The 18,786-nt window shown below is 34.2% G+C and overlaps 2 protein-coding genes across 4 annotated transcripts in view; one reads left to right on the top strand and one right to left on the bottom strand.

Moving 5' to 3' along the window:
• Positions 1-2,168: 2,168 nt before the first annotated feature.
• LOC102629232 (ATP sulfurylase 1, chloroplastic) lies at positions 2,169-5,197 on the top strand. Its single transcript, XM_015533673.2, has 4 exons — positions 2,169-2,879; positions 3,613-4,018; positions 4,308-4,568; positions 4,676-5,197. The coding sequence occupies exons 1-4, from the start codon at positions 2,371-2,373 to the stop codon at positions 4,892-4,894; spliced, it is 1,395 nt and encodes a 464-aa protein (XP_015389159.2). The 5' UTR covers positions 2,169-2,370; the 3' UTR covers positions 4,895-5,197.
• A 584-nt stretch (positions 5,198-5,781) lies between these two features.
• The window catches only part of LOC102629519 (putative calcium-transporting ATPase 13, plasma membrane-type), a 75,413-nt gene continuing 62,408 nt past the window's right edge, over positions 5,782-18,786 (bottom strand). The window contains exon 3 of one of the 3 annotated variants that reach the window (XM_052441892.1): positions 5,782-7,779. In XM_052441892.1, coding sequence (XP_052297852.1) covers positions 5,930-7,779 — 1,850 coding nt within the window. In that variant the 3' untranslated portion in view covers positions 5,782-5,929. Of the gene's footprint in view, positions 7,856-18,786 lie in introns of all 3 variants that reach the window. The other 2 variants (XM_052441889.1, XM_052441894.1) reach the window with 2 other exon arrangements.

Here is an 18,786-nt window from a genome sequence, read left to right as displayed (position 1 = left end):
AATTTTGAATCTATTCATTTGCTTAGTAACCCAAAAAAAGTATTTTGGTCAATTTGTCAGTCCACTAATAATCAACTTCTACTCATATTAGGGGAAAATAAGTGAGAATACAAAGAAACACGCCATGTAAATATAATTATCCCAAACCTCAGGAGAGGAATTTAAAAATAACCCTTTAAACAAGTCACCTCAGTCCGCCTACGAATGAAACGGTCAAAGGTCAATCCCACGTCTCATAATCTTGCGGGACAGTCCAATTAAAATATATGTGGGGATGAAGAGGAAAAGTTGGTCTCTAATACCACTCGAGATGCGATGTTGAATCTGGTCGTGAAATGGGCGATGTTCAATTTGTAAGGGCTCGCGGTACAACGAATAAGAAAGGTGACACTTTGTTATAGTAACAGTGTGTCTTTGAAATTCAATGTGAGGAAGATTCGTAGAATGTAAGAGCATCATTTGCAGAAGCTCAGAAGCAATTGCTAACTTTGCTTTCAAGTCAACATTAGTTATGTCGGCCTGTTTTCTTTTTAACTACAGCAATACATCAAATTTGTGCTAAAAAAAGTGTATATAAATTTTTATGTGAAGGAACTATACTATCCCTATTTCATACTCTAGCCATAATAATAATAATAATAATAATAATAGATTTAATGTAACACAAACATGTCATAATAGCTCTATCCATCCTAAATTTTTTATTTTAAAAAATAATTTGATATAATATGACATTCATTAATTAATTGATAAGATAATAAAATTAATTTATCTGAAATTTTTTAAAAAATTATCAACCATTTGATGAGTGACATATCATTTGAAATAAAATTTAGAATAAAAAATTCTGTGACGTACATCAAATTAAATAAGTTTTTTTGTATGACTGTATTATTCTCTTATTAATTGTCAAATAATTGAGGAATTATGAAAAGTTAATTTTGAGTCAACTTACAAATAATGTAACTTAGTAAGAACTTGACGTATTAATTGCTTAACGTGTATAAAATGAACGAGATTTTAAATGTCATGTCAGTTGAAGTATAGATTCATTTTACTAAAGGGAAAAAAGTGAAATCAATTGAATTAAACGAAAGATTGTAATTGCACAATTATTTATATACGTTCAAATCAGCCTTAAATAAATAGGCCGATGATATAGGTAAATTGATTTTAGAATTTTGGTCATTATTAAAATGGTAAATACTCGTTTACTCCTTGTATTTTAACTTAAGTATCCATTTAATTCTTATATTTAATAAAATACCTTAAGATGTCCTTACTATTAGATATGTTACATTCTTATCCTTACGTTTTTATTTTACAATAATACTCTAGCAACAATATTTTTTACATTAATTTTTAATCTAAAATTTTAATTAATAAATTAACCATAATTACTAATTATCAAATTAAGAAATAAATATCAGTATGAAACAACTGATATCTTTCATATTGTTGCAAAAATCTTAATAATTATTATTTACAAATAAATTAATATCAACAAAATTAAAGTAATGGTTAATGCCCTTATAACAACCTTACTAATACATTTTTATAAAAAAATTAATTTACCAAATTAATCTTAAAAACAAGATAATTACAACTAATTTTTAAGTTTACTTTGAAGATTAATTTGATAAATTCACATTTTTAATATCTCCGAGAACATTATTAGAGTTTTATTATAAAAGTAAAGAAAAAGTAAGATTATGACTATAATGTAATTACCACCAAGAGTGTCTTGAGATATTTTTAAAATATAATCGTATCTCTTTATTAAATTAAAGTAAGATTATGGGATCCAGCTATGGTGCCACAGTTGTATGGTACCACAGCTGGATCCAACCATTGGATCTAGCTCTGGTGACAACTGTGGGCTAGATCCAATGGTTGGATCCATATGTGGTAACATACAACAGTGGTACCACAGATTTGTCCAAGATTATGACTAAATAATTGTTTATCTTTATTAAAATATTGATTAAATCATGTACTTTTCCTTGTAGTCGGATAATAATGACGGCTGGTCGTCTTTATTTGACTCAACAGACAAGAATAAAATAATAAAAATGATCATTAAATAAATAAGTCATATCATTACTCAATAAAAATACCAAAATTACCGATTTTAATTTTATTAAAAAGCGACAAAATAAAACCGTCCAGGTTCATCCTCCCTACCCAATTCCCCAATAACCCGCCAGTTTATAAATAAAAGAGTATTATAAAACCACATCAATGTCTCATCAGTTTCACGGGGGGATCATTGTCATATTGTGGGATTCCTAAAATACCCTTTCCAGTGTAATATAGGAGACCCACCCGTCAAACGAGTGTCCCTTGGGTTCTCTCTCAGTTCAATTAACAATGGCCACCATGTCCACTCTGTTCGCCAAAACCCCACTTCCCTCCCGATCCCTCTCCAAATCTAATATTTCCCATTTTGCTCCTCCCCTCACATCCCTCTCCTTCAAGCAAAAGACCACCGCCCCCCATTTCAAGCTCCGGAGTATCCGGGCCGGGCTGATCGAACCGGACGGCGGGAAGCTGACGGAGCTGATCGTCGACAAGTCGTTGAGGGACGTTAGGAAGCGGGAGGCGGCGACGCTGCCGAGGATCAGGCTGACGAAGATTGACCTTCAATGGGTACACGTGTTGAGCGAGGGTTGGGCCAGCCCTCTAAGCGGGTTCATGAGAGAATCCGAGTTCCTCCAAACTCTTCATTTCAACTCGCTCCGTCTGGACGACGGGTCGGTTGTTAACATGTCCGTGCCGATCGTCTTGGCGATCGACGACGAGCAGAAGCGTCGGATTGGTGAGTCGACGCGTGTCGCTCTCGTTGACTCCGATGACAACGTCGTTGCGATTTTGAACGAGTGAGTTTGCTGGTGCAATTTTTGGCTAAATTTAATATCTGTTTAGGCTAAACTTTAGACCTTTTAGCTATTTGCAGAATTTCAAAATTAAGCGGAAGCACAACAATTACAAATATACCCACAATTTTAGATAATGTTGAAGGTTGAAGCTGTTTTATTGACAATCAAGAATTTTTGCCTACTCATATTTTTTTTTATGGGCAAAAAATATGATTTTTTTTTAACTAGTTGATGTTTATGGTAAAGATGGGCATGAGTCATTTTTCAATGGGTGCATTTTCATACTCATGTTGATTTTTGAGGTGTGGAATCAGGCCCAAGGTTTTGGGCTTTTAGTCTGTTCTTTTTTTTTTTTTTTTTTTTTCTGAATGAGTGCTTTTTATTCTGTTATAGATTAGAAAAGATGTGTGTCATTAATTTCTTTCCGGATACATCTTTGCGTCATGCAGTTATTGTTTGGAATTTTTTTTTGATTTTTTCCTTTCTTCATAAGTGATGCAGCCATATAACATATTCTAACACTGTGGACCAAAATACCACCAGAATACCAGATTCATGAGTTTCAAATGATGGCAGTTTATCTAATTATATTGGTGTCTCTCGTGTTTATAGGAGTATTATGATTAGTTTCATGAATTATAGAACAAAAGTTTTTGTCAACTCTTTTTTTTTTTTTGTTGATAGCAGTTCCGTTTTCACTTCTCATGTATTTGCTATTCGATGTGTATTTCAGCATTGAGATCTACAAGCACCCCAAAGAAGAAAGGATAGCCCGAACATGGGGGACAACTACCCCTGGTCTACCTTATGTTGACCAGGCCATAACTTATGCTGGAAATTGGCTGATTGGAGGTGACTTGGAGGTGCTAGAACCAATCAAGTACCACGATGGTCTTGATCGTTTCCGATTGTCACCTGCTCAACTTCGTGATGAATTCAGCAAGCGCAATGCCGATGCTGTGTTTGCTTTCCAGCTTAGGAATCCTGTGCACAATGGTCATGCTCTATTGATGACTGATACCCGTCGTAGGCTTCTTGAGATGGGTTACCAGAATCCTATCCTCTTGCTACACCCATTAGGAGGCTATACAAAGGCAGATGATGTTCCCCTTAGTTGGCGAATGAAGCAACATGAAAAGGTATTAAGATTAACGTTTTAGCCCTTCTCTGTACATGGATCTGTTTTGATTAGGATAAACATCTGTATTGAATTTTTATGCAGTACTTGGTGTATACTCCAGAGCCTAGAGGTTAACATCTTTTTCTGACTTTGTAAAACTAAAATCATATGGTAACTTCAGTTCTTGAGACTGATTGAATGCCTGACTCTCCTTCGAGGGGTCTGCTGAAAATACTGTAATAATGCGAACTTCAAAAAAAATAAAATTGAAATGAATATTAATTTTCTGTCATATTATAAATGTGTAGGTGCTTGAGGATGGTGTTCTTGATCCAGAGACCACTGTGGTTTCTATATTTCCCTCTCCCATGCACTACGCAGGCCCAACTGAGGTGCAATGGCATGCAAAAGCTAGGATTAATGCTGGGGCCAACTTTTATATTGTTGGTAGGGACCCAGCTGGCATGGGCCACCCAGTTGAGAAGAGAGATCTCTACGACGCTGACCATGGCAAAAAGGTACTGAGCATGGCTCCTGGACTAGAGCGGCTAAACATCCTTCCTTTCAAGGTATGTAAAGCTTCGGACCATCACTAATACTACACACGTGGATTTTATGTTCAATTTCTTTAGTAATGAAATTAATGGTGTTATAATTAAATTGTTTTTGCTTGCAGGTTGCAGCGTATGACAAGACTCAAGGCAAAATGGCATTCTTTGATCCTTCAAGGGCTCAGGACTTCCTCTTCATATCAGGCACCAAGATGCGAACGCTCGCAAGGAGCAAAGAGAATCCTCCGGATGGATTTATGTGCCCTGGTGGCTGGAAAGTGCTGGTTGAATACTACGACAGTCTGACTCCAGCTGACAATGGCAAAGTCCCTGTTCCAGCTTAGATGAAATTGCTGTATGATAATGTATTTGTCATTTGATTGGGAGAAACTTTACAACCGATTTATCTCCACTGTCAACTGTCACATCCAGATTGTGAAAAAAATTCTCTGTCCAGATTTCTTAATAAAACCAAGGTGAGGCACTGGTACAGAGACACAAGATTTGCCTCTTTATGTAATTAAAGTGCCACTCTTGTGGCATCTTACATTACACTGGCATTCTCATGTCCTCCATGAGATTGCGTTGTACCATATTTGTGGTTTGTGTTTCAATGGAAAACAGGGGTCCTGGATTGTCGCTTTTTAGTTTTAGAATATGTTCCATTTGATGATATTTGTGGAATTTCATTTTCTTAAAAACTTCATGTGGGCTTTCAATTCTTAAAAGTCCATGGGCATCATCAGTTGACAAATTATTATTGCATCAGCATCGAAGTGCTCTTTGACCATCTGCCTTCACACAAAGGAAATTAAAAAAAAAAAAAAGCCGAACTAAAAAGGCACTGTACTACGCCGAAAACAGATGGGGGTGGTGGATTCTCAATTTATCAAGTTCATTGCTAACTGAAAGTAGGGCTTTTCTCTTTTCAATTAATTGCCAACGATTATATATGCTTGTGGGTTTCTTTCTTTTTTTCTTCTGACATACAAGATCCAAGTGTACATAAATGTATGTTACATGTTCGATAAAATTACACGTTTAACGCTCTAAGTATCTCTGGTGGGTGTATGCAAATATGCAATTATGTTGGTTCTTTGGTTTAGTTAATGTCTATTTGATGAGCTTTCAATTCATTTGCAAGGGTCAAATGTCTTGCACCTCAGGACTAGAAATTAAAAACAGACACAAGTCCACTCTTCCATTCTTAGAAAAAAAAAAATTGGGGATGTTTTATGAACTACAGTACTTTTTATTTCAAGCATACATGTGCTATAAATAAAAACTAATCAGCTGCAAAGTCTCAATACGAAATATGTACCGGGAAAATGTAAGAATTGCTGATAAAAGAATTTAAAGAACAATCTATAACTACAAGCCTACTTCTTCCACTTGAGGTAGCTGGAAAACGGTTTCGCTGGAACGGGTATGCACTTGACCAGCCAACCAATTGGCCAAGAAGCAGCTGCGAAACCAATACATGCGCTCCATTGGCCCCAGTTCAGCCTCTCTGTATCTGCAAAATTCTTCAGAAATTCCACCATCACCACTTGAAGAACAATGGTTGTCCCGATAATCCCCAGAAACAGCCTGTTCTTATGTATCCCCTCAAAGACATTCTTCTTTTCAAGCTTCCTCGCGTTGAATTCGTTGAACACCTGGCAAAGGACAAATGTGTTGAAGATCAAGGTTTCCTTTACCTTCTTATTTACACCAAAGATGGATTCACCTCTGAACTGTAATGTCAAGAGGACTGCTCTCTGATATAAAGCTTGGGCCACAAGGTTCCTCCACATGATGTTGGTGATAAGTGGCTCAGTTCGACCAACGGGTGGTTTGTCCATGAGCTCCTTGGTGGGCTTCTCTGTTGCCAGAGCGAGGGCGCCTAGTGTGTCCATGATCAGATTCACCCAAAGTAATTGGACTGCTGTAAGAGGGATTTCCCCTGCGTAAACTGCTGCGACAAAGTTGATTAGAAGAGCAGCAACGTTTGCCGTAAGCTGGAACTGAATGAGTTTTTGGATGTTGGTGTGGACACATCTTCCCCATCTCAACACTCTGGCTACCGAAGCAAAGTTATCATCCAAGATGACAATATCCGAGCTCTCCTTGGCCACTTCCGTTCCTTGGATTCCCATGGACAGTCCTATATCTGTTTCCTTCAGAGCTGGTGCATCGTTTGTGCCATCCCTGGTGACAGCAACCACATGACCTTTCTGTTTCAAGCACTGGACCATGAGAAGCTTATCGAAAGGAGAGGATCTCGCCATCACGCAGATTTTGTCAACTTTCTCCATTCTCTCCTCATGTGTATAGTTTCTGAATTCCTCTCCTTCTAGCACAGCACCAGTGGACGTGTCCTGACCTGGCTTGAGTATTCCACATTCAGTGGCTATGGCTTTCGCAGTGAACACGTTGTCTCCGGTGATCATCTTGATGTTCACTCCAGCATATTGGCAATCTTCCACAGCTTTCTTTACCCCTGGACGACATGGGTCCTTAATACCCACCAATCCTAATAGGGTTAGGTTGTCTTCAATTAGCTTCTTCTGATCTTTTTCATTTCGATGCTCTTCTTCTGGAACTTGTTTGTGCGCAAAAGCTATGCATCGGAGGCTGCTAGACGCCATGCCTTGAATAATTTGCTGAAATCTTTCCTTTTCATTATCATCCAGATATTTGATGTTTCCAGAAGCATCATAGTAACTTGAACACATTGCTAGAATCATCTCTGCTGCTCCTTTCCAGTGCACGTGGCTTGTGTTGTCCGTCTTCTTCTGCATGATGACCCCACTACGTTTCTTTTTCGAATTGAAAGCTTCCACGTGGAGGACGATACAACTCTGCTTTACTTCCTCCATATCCATGTTCATCTCCAGGACAGCCCAAGAAAGAATTGCTTTTTCAGTGGGACTGCCTGAAAACTCAACATCAGATACTGAAGTTTCCCTGTATACGCTGCCGGTCGTATTAAGAGCAACTCCTTGTCGGATCAATTTAATAATATTTGGAGAAACTGATGAAGCATCCCCTTCTTTTACAGGTTCTTTGCCGAGCCAAAACTTTGTCACCTTCATCCGATTTTCAGTGAGTGTGCCTGTTTTATCAGTACAAATGGTGGTCGCAGAACCCATTGTTTCACAGGCAGAGAGCTTCCTCACCATAGCTTGATCAGCCATCATTCTCTTCATGGAATAAGCAAGAGTAAGCGTAACAGCCAAAGGGAGACCTTCTGGTATCGCAACCACGATAATAGTAACTGCATCAGCTACAATTCCCACAACAGCGTTCACTATATCATCAACCTTTGTCTTGCTTCCATTATACTCCTGGTTTCCGTTCTCATCTGTTGTCTTCCCTGTGAAGTAGCGAACCAGCAAGACGGCAAGAACCAAGAAAGCAACTGCCAATCCAATCTTACCTGTTGATGAAGTTAGCTTGTTGAGCCGGGCTTGTAAGGGCGTCTGTTCACTGTTGTCGCGGCTTATTTGGCTCATCATTTGGCCCCAGGTTGTGTTCATTCCAACGGACGTGGCAAGCATGCGAGCATAACCATCAGCCACCTTTGTGCCAGAGAACAAGAATGGATTCTGGCTGCTGTTAACCTCCACATGATCACTCTCCCCTGTCATGCTTGATTCGTCTACTTGTAACGAATGGCCATCTAAGAACAATCCATTAGCAGGTACTTGATCTCCAATCTTTAAACATATGACATCTCCAACGACAATTTCAAAGATAGATATTTGTTGGCGGCGACCATTTCTAATGACATCAATTTGTATATTGTTGCTGACTTTTGAAAACTTATCAAACTGTCGATTCTGTGTAAAGTTGCTTCCAGCTGAAACGGCAATGACCAAAAAGACAGCAACAAGTATGCTTCCACCCTCATACCATCCCTCTTTCAAGCCATGCTCCTTAATGCCGAAGGCAAGAGAAAGCACAGCACAGCCTAAAAGAATCAAAATGGTAAGATCTTTAAGAGCGTCCACAACAAAGTAGAACAAGCTCTTAGATGGAGGTTTCTTGTACGTGTTTGAACTAAATGCTTCATGTCTCCGAGCAATATCTTGATCATTCCCAAAGATTCCAGCATCAAAATCTGTTTCGAGAGCAGAGGCTACGCCGCGAATCCCGCCAAACTCGTGAAGTTTGTCGAGATCTTTCATCTTCACAAGCTCAACAAGACTCGTTTGATCAATCTTGAATGATTCATCATCGTGTTGAAGATTTACAACGGTGTAAGATGGAGAGCGGGAAACCTTGTTGACACCCTTCTTGGCTTTAGCAATTTCTGCTAGTGACAAAAGTGTTCTGGAGCAGTAGATTTTAGTGAAAGCTGAGTGCCATTTTTTGGTGGGCACGTTAAGGGTGGCCGGAAAATTGAGCAAAGACTCTATGGAAACAGCGTTTGCATGGAAAATGGTAGACATAGACATAGTAGTGTGATTGATAGGAGACAAAATGAAATTATAAAAGAGAAGAAACAAAGATGATTTGAAAAATATTTAATCTGCACTAATTGGACAAAGCTAGGAATTTGAGAATACTTAAAAATAGATAAGCAAATAACAAAATGCTGGGAGGGATGTGCAAAGCTTCAATTGGTTCGTATTTATTTTACGTACAAGTGCGCAAGTCGGTTTGTGGGGGTTTCGCTGGAGATCACGCATGTGACTGCATGTCTGCTGGTTTTGCTGACTTTAATCACTGTGGCTGCTTGTTCACACGACACGTTTGCAATTACTTTTGCCACGTATAAGTCCTCGTTGTTAAGGCCTGTGAGGCTTGTGGGTCCCACTGTACCCCTCTATCCGTTCATGTCATCGTGTTATATGATACTGACAGTCCGCGGCGGAGCTGCAAAAGCGGATTAACATTTTTTTTCTTTTAATACCAATGCGTCTTAAATTTTATGTCACAGCTGATATATAAAAAAAAGAAATTATCATTTACATATTTTTAAATGATATTCGTATCAAATGTGTGTGCAGGGGCGAAGCTAACACTATTTTTTAGGGTGGACTAAAATTTTTTTAATTACTATCCATACCAGGCATGCACGCTACCAACCATTCATAACATGTTTGAGATAAACCAACAGTTCATCCGGATTAGAAAGACTTTCTTCAATTACAAGGTCTTCCTTGAAAATTCAAATCAAGCATGCAAATTAGGAAATTTATGTAATTAACTAAAATATTATTTCCAAAAATCTTACCCTGGCTACAGCCTGGGTAAGCCACCCTTTAGCTTCGCCCCTGAGTGTGTGAACACTTTTCAAGTGTATTACTCGCATACTCTAAGTTGAAAAAATACTTTGTTCGTCCACCAATCTGTTAACTTCCGTTCGAAAGTTAACAGAATTGTGGTAAATTGACTATTTCGCCCTTGAAACTCAAAATAAGGTAAAAATATAAATTTATCCCAAAAATTAACGTAAATTTTCAATACACAATTTTTTTATTTTGTTATTAACAATAAATTTTTTGATTAAAAAATGAATTATTAATGGTACATAATATTAACAATTATCCATAAAAAATATCCATATTATACCATAAAAAATTATTAACAACATATTATTTACAATTATACATATTATACCATAAAAAATTACAATTGGAGCTTGGAGGAGTAGATCTTCACAAATTTAGGTTAAATTTTGGAGGAGTAGATTCGGTTGTAAAGTTTTTTTTAGCAATTATTAACAATTATCTGATAAATGGGATGACATGTCATGTTTATTAATATATATCATATGACATGTCATTTTTTACTAAGTAAATGGGATGACATGTCGTTTTTGTTAGTCAAAGTTTCGTTCATCTTAAAAAACTAGATTACCCTTATGATGTCAGTGCTTGCAAACGGAAGTTAACAGATTGGTGGACGGTAGAAGTGTTTTGTCAATTTAGGGTATACGAGTGATACACTTGAAAAATGTTCACACACGTTTGATACGGGTGTCATTTAAGGGTATATGGCTGATAATTTTCCTAAAAAAATTATAATTATAAAATATAAATTAATATTGTGTAGTAGATATAATTTTTAAATAATAATTTTCATTAAAATAGTAAAAATATCATAGGTTATTCATCATATAAGTGTTTGATTAATTCAACATAACTTTCAAGCCATAATAGTTAATGTTTACTATATATTTTAATGCTGTACATTTTAAACTACAGCTATATAACCTCAATATCAAACATAGCCTTACTTATACTTTCATCTAATAAAACATTATTATTTATATAATTTTCTATAAGAGTAAATTTAAAATAAATAAAATTTTATTATTGGTGCATGAACTTTCTTCTATATATGTATATTTTTTTTTCTTATTTGATTATAACCAAAATAAAAAATTGAGATCCCTTTAAAACTTGTTTGGTAAATTTAGATTGAGAATTATGATGATATTCCTACAACTTAACGCAAGTTTTAATTTTTTTTTTCAAATTCAATATACTTTGTTTGAAGAAATATTAAGTAATAATAACCAAAAATAGTATCAATATTCGATCTTAATATTGGTAATGTATAAAAAGTGAAAGGAGCTCTATATGACTTAACTCTTGTTGATTTAATTTATATTCGAATTTATTTTTATCTGAAATGATATAACATTCATTGATTGAATGATGAAACATAATAATTAATAATTTTATTATTGATAAAAACTTATCATCGATGAATGGCACCTTAACTTGGTATCGGAAAAGTTGATATACTAGTAGAAAAATTAATGCAATATTTATTCATCCGTTGAATGGAACAGGAAACGTATCGGTGTTGGATTTCCTAGAAATGACCAAACTAAAGTCGCGTCCGGTGCAAAGAAAATGCTATGTGAATATATATTCCGAGTCCACTGACATAGTGGATGGAGTAATGCGTAATTAGTTGAACAACCAATTGCAATTGCAAGTATTAAACAATTAAAAAATTTGCCATTTCTCGACAAGTTTACTGCGCCCATACCGTTCCTTATCATTTTCGTTCAACGTGCATCATATAATTCTTCGAAAACTTCCATGCTGTTATTTTTGCAACGTACGTAGTGGAATGTGAAATTTCCCCAGCAGTACCGGCCGAAAATGAAACATTTCATTCAAAGTCAGTGAGCCGTTTGGAGTTGTTATATTGACTAAACATAACTTAATTTCATTCTTCATGTTCATAGATGGAATGTAAGATTAAGAAATTGGTGCCAAGTACAATTGACCAAAGTTTTCAGAAACACGAGTTTCTTGATAAAGCAATATCTCTTTTGGACGTATTTACTTGCAATACATTTATTTATTGCATTATGGTGAGCGGGTGTTAATCGACTTTTTCATGCAGTTGTGAGAAAATGGTTTTCGTATCAGATCCTGGATTAATATGTCTACATATATACTTTTTGAGAAGCATTTGAATCAGATTCTGCACTTTCAATTCTGAAGAATAAAGCGCTCAAAGATTTTTAGTTAGGGAAAAAAAATAAAATGTAAAATCACCTGGAAATGCATAAGCAAAATCCTATAGATTCTTTGTTATGATGAGAAATTTACTTACGTAAGCGTGTTTCTGAGAAAGAAACTTTCGGATAATAAAAGTTCCTTGACAAATTGAGTTGTCCCCCGGCCAGTGTCAGCCCGTTTCTTATTCATGAAATGTACGGGTTGCTTACCCTGCTTACTGCCTTCACAGTTCTTTTGTAAGAGCCCCTTTGTATAAAAAATAAATAAATAAATAAATAAAAGTTCCTTGACTTGCGTGAGTCGCCTTTACTGATAGTCTGATACGAAGTTGCTCAGGGCGGACAAATGACTTTTGACTCCAGATTCTGAAACATTTTCGACCTGCAGGATTTTTTTTTTCTTCCATCTTGTGACAATTTCATGTCCAACTCATCATCTCTATCCATTATGATGACCTCATACTTATGAATTTCCAAATTTTGTGGGAAGGTTTGTTTAACGGTAATATATTATGGTTAGGGGTGGTAATGCTATCCGTAAATTTGTAAATTTGTCTAAACCCGGTTTGAGTAATTTTCTAGATTGGGGGCAAATTTATTATTATAACTTAAAACCCGTATTAGATTGCGAGTGCATTTGGTATTACCCAAATATCCAGTGGATACCCGTACGAGTATTTGGTAAACCCGCAACTTCTTTTTATTTTTCTAATTTAATTTAAATTAAAAAATACTTAAATATACAAATATACTTATATACTTATTATAATTTTGATGAAATTTTCTTTAACTTCATGTATGAATTATTTCATTATTATAATTTTATTCTTTAGATTAATATTTAAAAATTATTATTCTTTAGAAAATATTAATTTTAATCATTAATGTGAGAATCGTGTTGAATAGGTGATGATGAAATGAAGATTTTCTCTAAGAAGTTTGTGTTGAATGATAATATGAAATGATAACTGTTGTTTTTAGATACTAGTTTGTACCTTTTTTTAAATAGATTTGTATATTTTATACTTAAATTTAAGAATTTATGTTGGATTGATGTTGAAATTTTAATTTTTCATTTACATTGGTTAATTAGAATTGATATGTTATGTGGAAGTTTAGATTATTATTATAAATTTACATATTAAACATTTATGATTTTAAATATAGAAATCCGTAAAAAATCTAATAGATACCATTGCGGGTTTGATAATTGTCAAAATCCGTAAAGAGTAGATTTTTTTAAAAAATTTAAAACCTAGAGTAAATTGCGAGTGAGTTTGATAATTTAAATTTTATGCGGATGTGAGCTTGATAATGATAAAGCCGCTACCGGCTGTGCCCACTACTACTGGAGGGTTGTGATTCAAAGTTTATATTTATAATTTAGTTGATGTGACTTACATATGATGTCACGTAATTGCAAATTATTATGCGTTAAGCAATTACTTACGGCACCACATAATTTTTCTGTCAGTCTGATGATATTCAGGATGGTCACGTAGGTTACGTTGATTAAGAATAGAATATAAGTTTATATCCTAACTTTATAAATGAGAACTATTTCTTATTTGATTAACTTAAAAAAATTTGGCTAATTGTTTGGGGCGGGACTACTGAGATATGATTCTACCACGTCATTTGTACGACTATTTAATAATAAAGAAGTTTTAAAACACATTCATTATTTTATTAGATGATCTTGCCTGTCTTGAAAGTTGTCAAAGTTTAAAATATATATCATAACTACGCGTCCATTGTAGTGTTTTCTAGAAAATTTTAAAATTCCTCGGCTGAGGCCCAGTTATTTAGAGTCAGGCGGATTATTTCACCACAAATTAAGAGAAGTGGAAGGACTGAGGATTAGGATTTAAAAGTCAAGCCAAATTAGTAAACTGGGGTCCCCCATTGTAAAGATTGTTAGAAAATAATAAGAATATGGAGGCAAATAACAAAAAAATTTTCTTAGGATTTGAGACGTGTTTGCACACTTTCCTTTAAGGTTTTATTTGTCCTCACCAATCTTGGTTTGCTATAGAGTTTTAATGGCAAATTACCCCCAAGATATATCAAATCCTGAATACAATCTCTAGCAAATAAGATTGTATTTCCAGAACATATATCAAACCTGTAAAATCTGATATTAATCTAATTGTATATGTTTCCTTTATGAAGAAGATGTTAATTCAAAAGAATGCAACCATTCAAAATGGTACTTCTTCAAAAAACTCTTTTGGTTTGAATTTGCAACGATTAACACTTGAAATTTTCAAGCTTGTCAACCGTTTCTAGTTGACGCCTTTCTGGAAATAAACGGTTAACCGTTTTCTCAATAAACGGTGAGCCGTTTTATTCCAGAATGTCAAATATGTTGCTTTCTGTACATAAACGGTTAACCGTTTTCTCAATAACCGGTGAGCCGTTTTCTCTAGACTATAAAACATGCTCTCTGGATTTAAACGGTTAGCCGTTTTCTCCATAAACGGTGAGCCGTTTTCTCTAGACCATAAAACATGCTCTCTGGAGTTAAACGGTTAGCCGTTTTCTCCATAAACGGTACACTGTTTTACCCAGAACAGAAAACATGCTCTCTGGACTTAAACGGTTATCCGTTTTCTCAATAAACGGCAAACCGTTTTCGTCCAGAATATCAAACCAAAAAATTTGAAAGATGTTACAATCTCTCTTAAAAGATAAGCTCAAATGACCCGAAATTGGCTGCCGAAACGCCCATACCTGATCAATGTCTGAGGAGGGCCGCCATATTTGTTGCCATAAACAAAAAGTTTAGCAGAAGAGAAGGAAATGGAATCTTTCCTAGATCCAATGCTTGACAAAACATTCTTAATTTCAGTTCGCAAACTTTATTAGCTCCTAATTAGATTGATTAGGAGAACAACAAAGACGTTTCCCCCATATGGGTGCAGAATGCTCTAATCATTTCATCAACTAATCCTTTTGTTTTAAATAAAGTGATATGTGAATTTCCACCAAGTCTCTTCTTTCTGATCTATCAACTTTACATTAGAAAAAACAAGTGCGAGTGTGAGGGTCCAAAACGCATCACTTTTGAGCATGGCCAGTGTAACACCCGGTGTTTTTGTTTTTGGGTATTGAAAAGGCTGGACTTATAAAAAAAAATCCTATACGCTTATTTTATTTCTCAAAACTATAGAGACTAATAATGAGGAGAGATTATAATAACAAACACAACAATAAACTCATGTTTTTCACGAAGAGAGGGGAAGATTTTGATTGTATTTCTGTTTTTCCATCAAAGAAGTTCTTGAGTTCTGATTTTGTTTTGAAGGTACATAAAAATTTATAATCCTTTGAACTTCTGGTTTTGATTGTGATTTTATGTGATTGATTGGATGACTTTGTATGTATTATATTGATAAAAGTGTGAAAGCATAATCATGTATTGATTTATATTGTTATTGAGTGAAAGTAGTGCTATTATATTATCCTGAAAAACTCTAAACAATATAGATTCAATGCAACATTACTGTTATTTTCATTAAGTTTCATGCATAAAACTTTACAGTTTATTAAATTAGATATTTTTATCTTTCTATCCATGTGTATAATTGTTTTGATTTTTTGAAATTGGAACAGTGGTGCTGGAAAATTTCAATTTTTAGCAGTAATTCTCGTTTCTATAATTTATTTCATAACCCAAATGACTCCTGAAAATTTTGGGAACTTTTATTACAGTACACATTTATGTGCCGTTTCTATATTTTTGATTTCGTAATTTTTTTCTTTATATAAAAATCATCAAAAATCATAGAGTTGGTCTACCACTATCTTGGAAACTGTTTTCTATAATTGCAAGGGCTGATATTTAAGCGAGTTTGGGTTAACTTTTCATCACTAAATGCCTTATAAATTTTAATTTTGATTTCTTATTGTCTCCTCTGATCGTCAAAATTGGAATCACTATTTTTGAACTTGTATAACTAAAGTTATGAATTTTTGAATTAGCTGTCCTCTGTTTATATTGTCACTAGACAACTTTGATGCTTTTGTAAAAAATCAAATTTTGGAGATGTTTATGAACTATAATTAATTTTGTTAAATTTTATATTGATTGCCAACATGTTTACAGTAGCTTTTTGTAATATTTGTAATTTTTCCAATACAGTTATAGCTTATTGGAAATCAACTCCTCTATGATAGTTTAGCGTAGTTTAGTGAATTGATGTGCTTAAGTAAGAGTTGATGGTTTAAGAATTTTTGGGCTTTCCTACCAAGGTCAGAATTGAATAAGATATTGATAAGCATCTTATCTTGATAATTATATGCCAAGAGTGACCTTGTGCGATTGAGGTTATTGTTGATTGCTTTGGATTAAGGTAAGTGAATTCATGCATAATGTTTATTATAAGTATATATGTAAATATTTATGAATAGAATAATATTATTCAAACAGATTGGCAAGTTATGATTTTGAAGCTATTTTAAAACATTTTCTTAAATTTGTTTTAAGAATAACTTTAAATTATTTGTTTTTCTATAAAATATTTTCCTGAAAAATATTTGTAAAGCTTTGCCAATTCAATGTCTTATAAGAGTTTTATCGAAATATTACTAAATGAATGATATTACAAGACTAGAAACCATTTTTTAAGGTTTTGGCTCATTGTCCGTATTTGTCGTTACTGATATTATTGAACAACTAGTTGTATTATAGGCACCTATTGACAATTATTGTAGGGTAAAGTACCTTGGTTGAACTATTGGCTGGGTCACCAGGATTATAGATGACATATTGAACTATTGGCCGGGTCACCAGGATTACAGGTGACATATTGAACTATTGGCCGGTTCATCGGGATTACAAGTGACATATTAAACTATTGGCCGAGTCACTGAGATTACATGTGACATACTAAATTATTGACCAGGTCATGGGAGTACATGTGACATTATGAGATATGAGCAAATTGAACGAAATAAAGATTTTATTAATAAAAGATTTCTTACACAATTATTCATTGAAAATGATCATTACGTTATGATTTAGCTAGTAATGAGTTTTACCGCACACATATGATTATAAAATGATTACTATTTCTTGACTCATGGTACTTCATAATAATAATTATATACTTTTTCGTTATTAGTAACCTTATGTATGGGTTTGCTTACTGAGCTGAAGGCTCACTCCTCTTGTCCAACATTTTGCGGATTGATTTTAAAGATTTGGGCTTTTGGTCTAGCAGAGAGGATTTTTAGCTGAAAAACTTTGGCATTTTCTAAATTAATTAATTGTAGTTACTTTAATTATTGCTTAGAGTTGGATTTTATTTTGGAGGATTATTCAGTTATTTATTATTTTAGAGACTATACTTTGTCAATGGACAATATCAACTTTATTTGGGAATAGTAATAAGATTAATGTTATAAGATTTCATTCTAAATTTCTCTTGCGATTTTTGGGTGAATTTAGGGCGTTACAATTAGAGCTACAATGTTTCAAGGAAATGCATAGTTATCATGATCTTAGCCTTAAAAGGTTTTTGCTGCCCTTGGCCACCCCACTTTCAGCAAGCTTAAATAGGTTTTATCCACAAGATGAGTACAATGAGCACTCTAATATTTAAAATAATTTTTAGTAAAAAAAAAAATCAAATATATGGTCAACGACCCAACGTTAAAGTCAAGTATAAAATTGAAGTGCAAGAAGACGATCTCCAATTTTCCGCAACTCAATTATTGTTTGGCGTAGTCAGAATTATGCATTTAAGATTATAATTATATATTTTACATCATTGAATCGCGCAATTGCGAATTTGATCGCCAATTTGGCATTTTTTGTTTCACTGTTTGAAAATTTTTTATGATATTTTTTAATTTAAAAAATTCGAATAAATATTATGAAATTTGAATATCATCATTTTTTATGTCTCTATTCATCGGGGTCATACTACAACACTTACTATTTAAAGACACATAATGAATAATATTGATCTACATGTAGATAGATCGTGATATCTTTATAAGAGTAATGTTATACGTGCTAAAGTTTTATAACAAAATTTAATCTCAAATAATATGTTATTTATCAAATAAATAGTGGAATGATATAATTTAATTCACTTGAAAATTATAAAAAAAAATTATTAACAATTTGAGAAAGGAAAAGCAGCAGAGGTGGAATCCTCCCCCCAGGGCTGTTTTTAAAGTCAATGTTGATGCAGCCACCAATAGCCAACAGAAGAAGGTTGGATTGGCAGCAGTTATAACCAACTCAAAAGGCAAGATTATAGTTGCAGGCATTAATCAGTCTCATTTAAAGGAAGACATCAGTATTGCAGAAGCTGAAACAGTTGAGTGGGGTCTTCAGGTGGCAAGGAAATTAACTCTTCCATGCTTGATCATTGAATCAGATTATAAGGAGGTGGTGGAGCTTGTTAACAACACAAAGGATAGCAGAACATCAATTGACTGGATTATTTCAGAAATCTAGTATCTCTTTAGAGATCTTCATTCTGTTAATGTTAAATTTGTTCATAGAGGCCGTAACGCTCATGCCCATTCTTTAGCGAAATTCGCTCTAGAGAAAAATACTTCTGCAGTCTGGGAAAATTCTTTTACAATAATACAATTTGTATTAGACAATATTATTGTTCTTGTTTGAATGAAATGTTTATTTTCTTTTCAAAAAAAACAATAATACATCACACGTCACATCATTTAAAATAAAATTTTGTGATATCTATTATTTTGAAACATCAATCATTAATCTTTTTTCACGTA

Source organism: Citrus sinensis, chromosome 1 (genome assembly GCF_022201045.2).
Source record: "Citrus sinensis cultivar Valencia sweet orange chromosome 1, DVS_A1.0, whole genome shotgun sequence".
NCBI classification, from domain to species: domain Eukaryota; kingdom Viridiplantae; phylum Streptophyta; class Magnoliopsida; order Sapindales; family Rutaceae; genus Citrus; species Citrus sinensis.
Note: the sequence above shows the minus strand (reverse complement) of the source record. Positions and strands in the feature narration are given on the sequence as shown.

Bases quoted from the DNA above. Each gene is read 5' to 3' on its own strand.
- LOC102629232 (XM_015533673.2), top strand. From the start codon at position 2,371: ATGGCCACCATGTCCACTCTGTTCGCCAAAACCCCACTTCCCTCCCGA. The intron at 2,880-3,612 runs GTGAGTTTGCTG...TGTGTATTTCAG, and splicing joins GTCGTTGCGATTTTGAACGA to CATTGAGATCTACAAGCACC. The intron at 4,569-4,675 runs GTATGTAAAGCT...TTTTGCTTGCAG, and splicing joins TAAACATCCTTCCTTTCAAG to GTTGCAGCGTATGACAAGAC.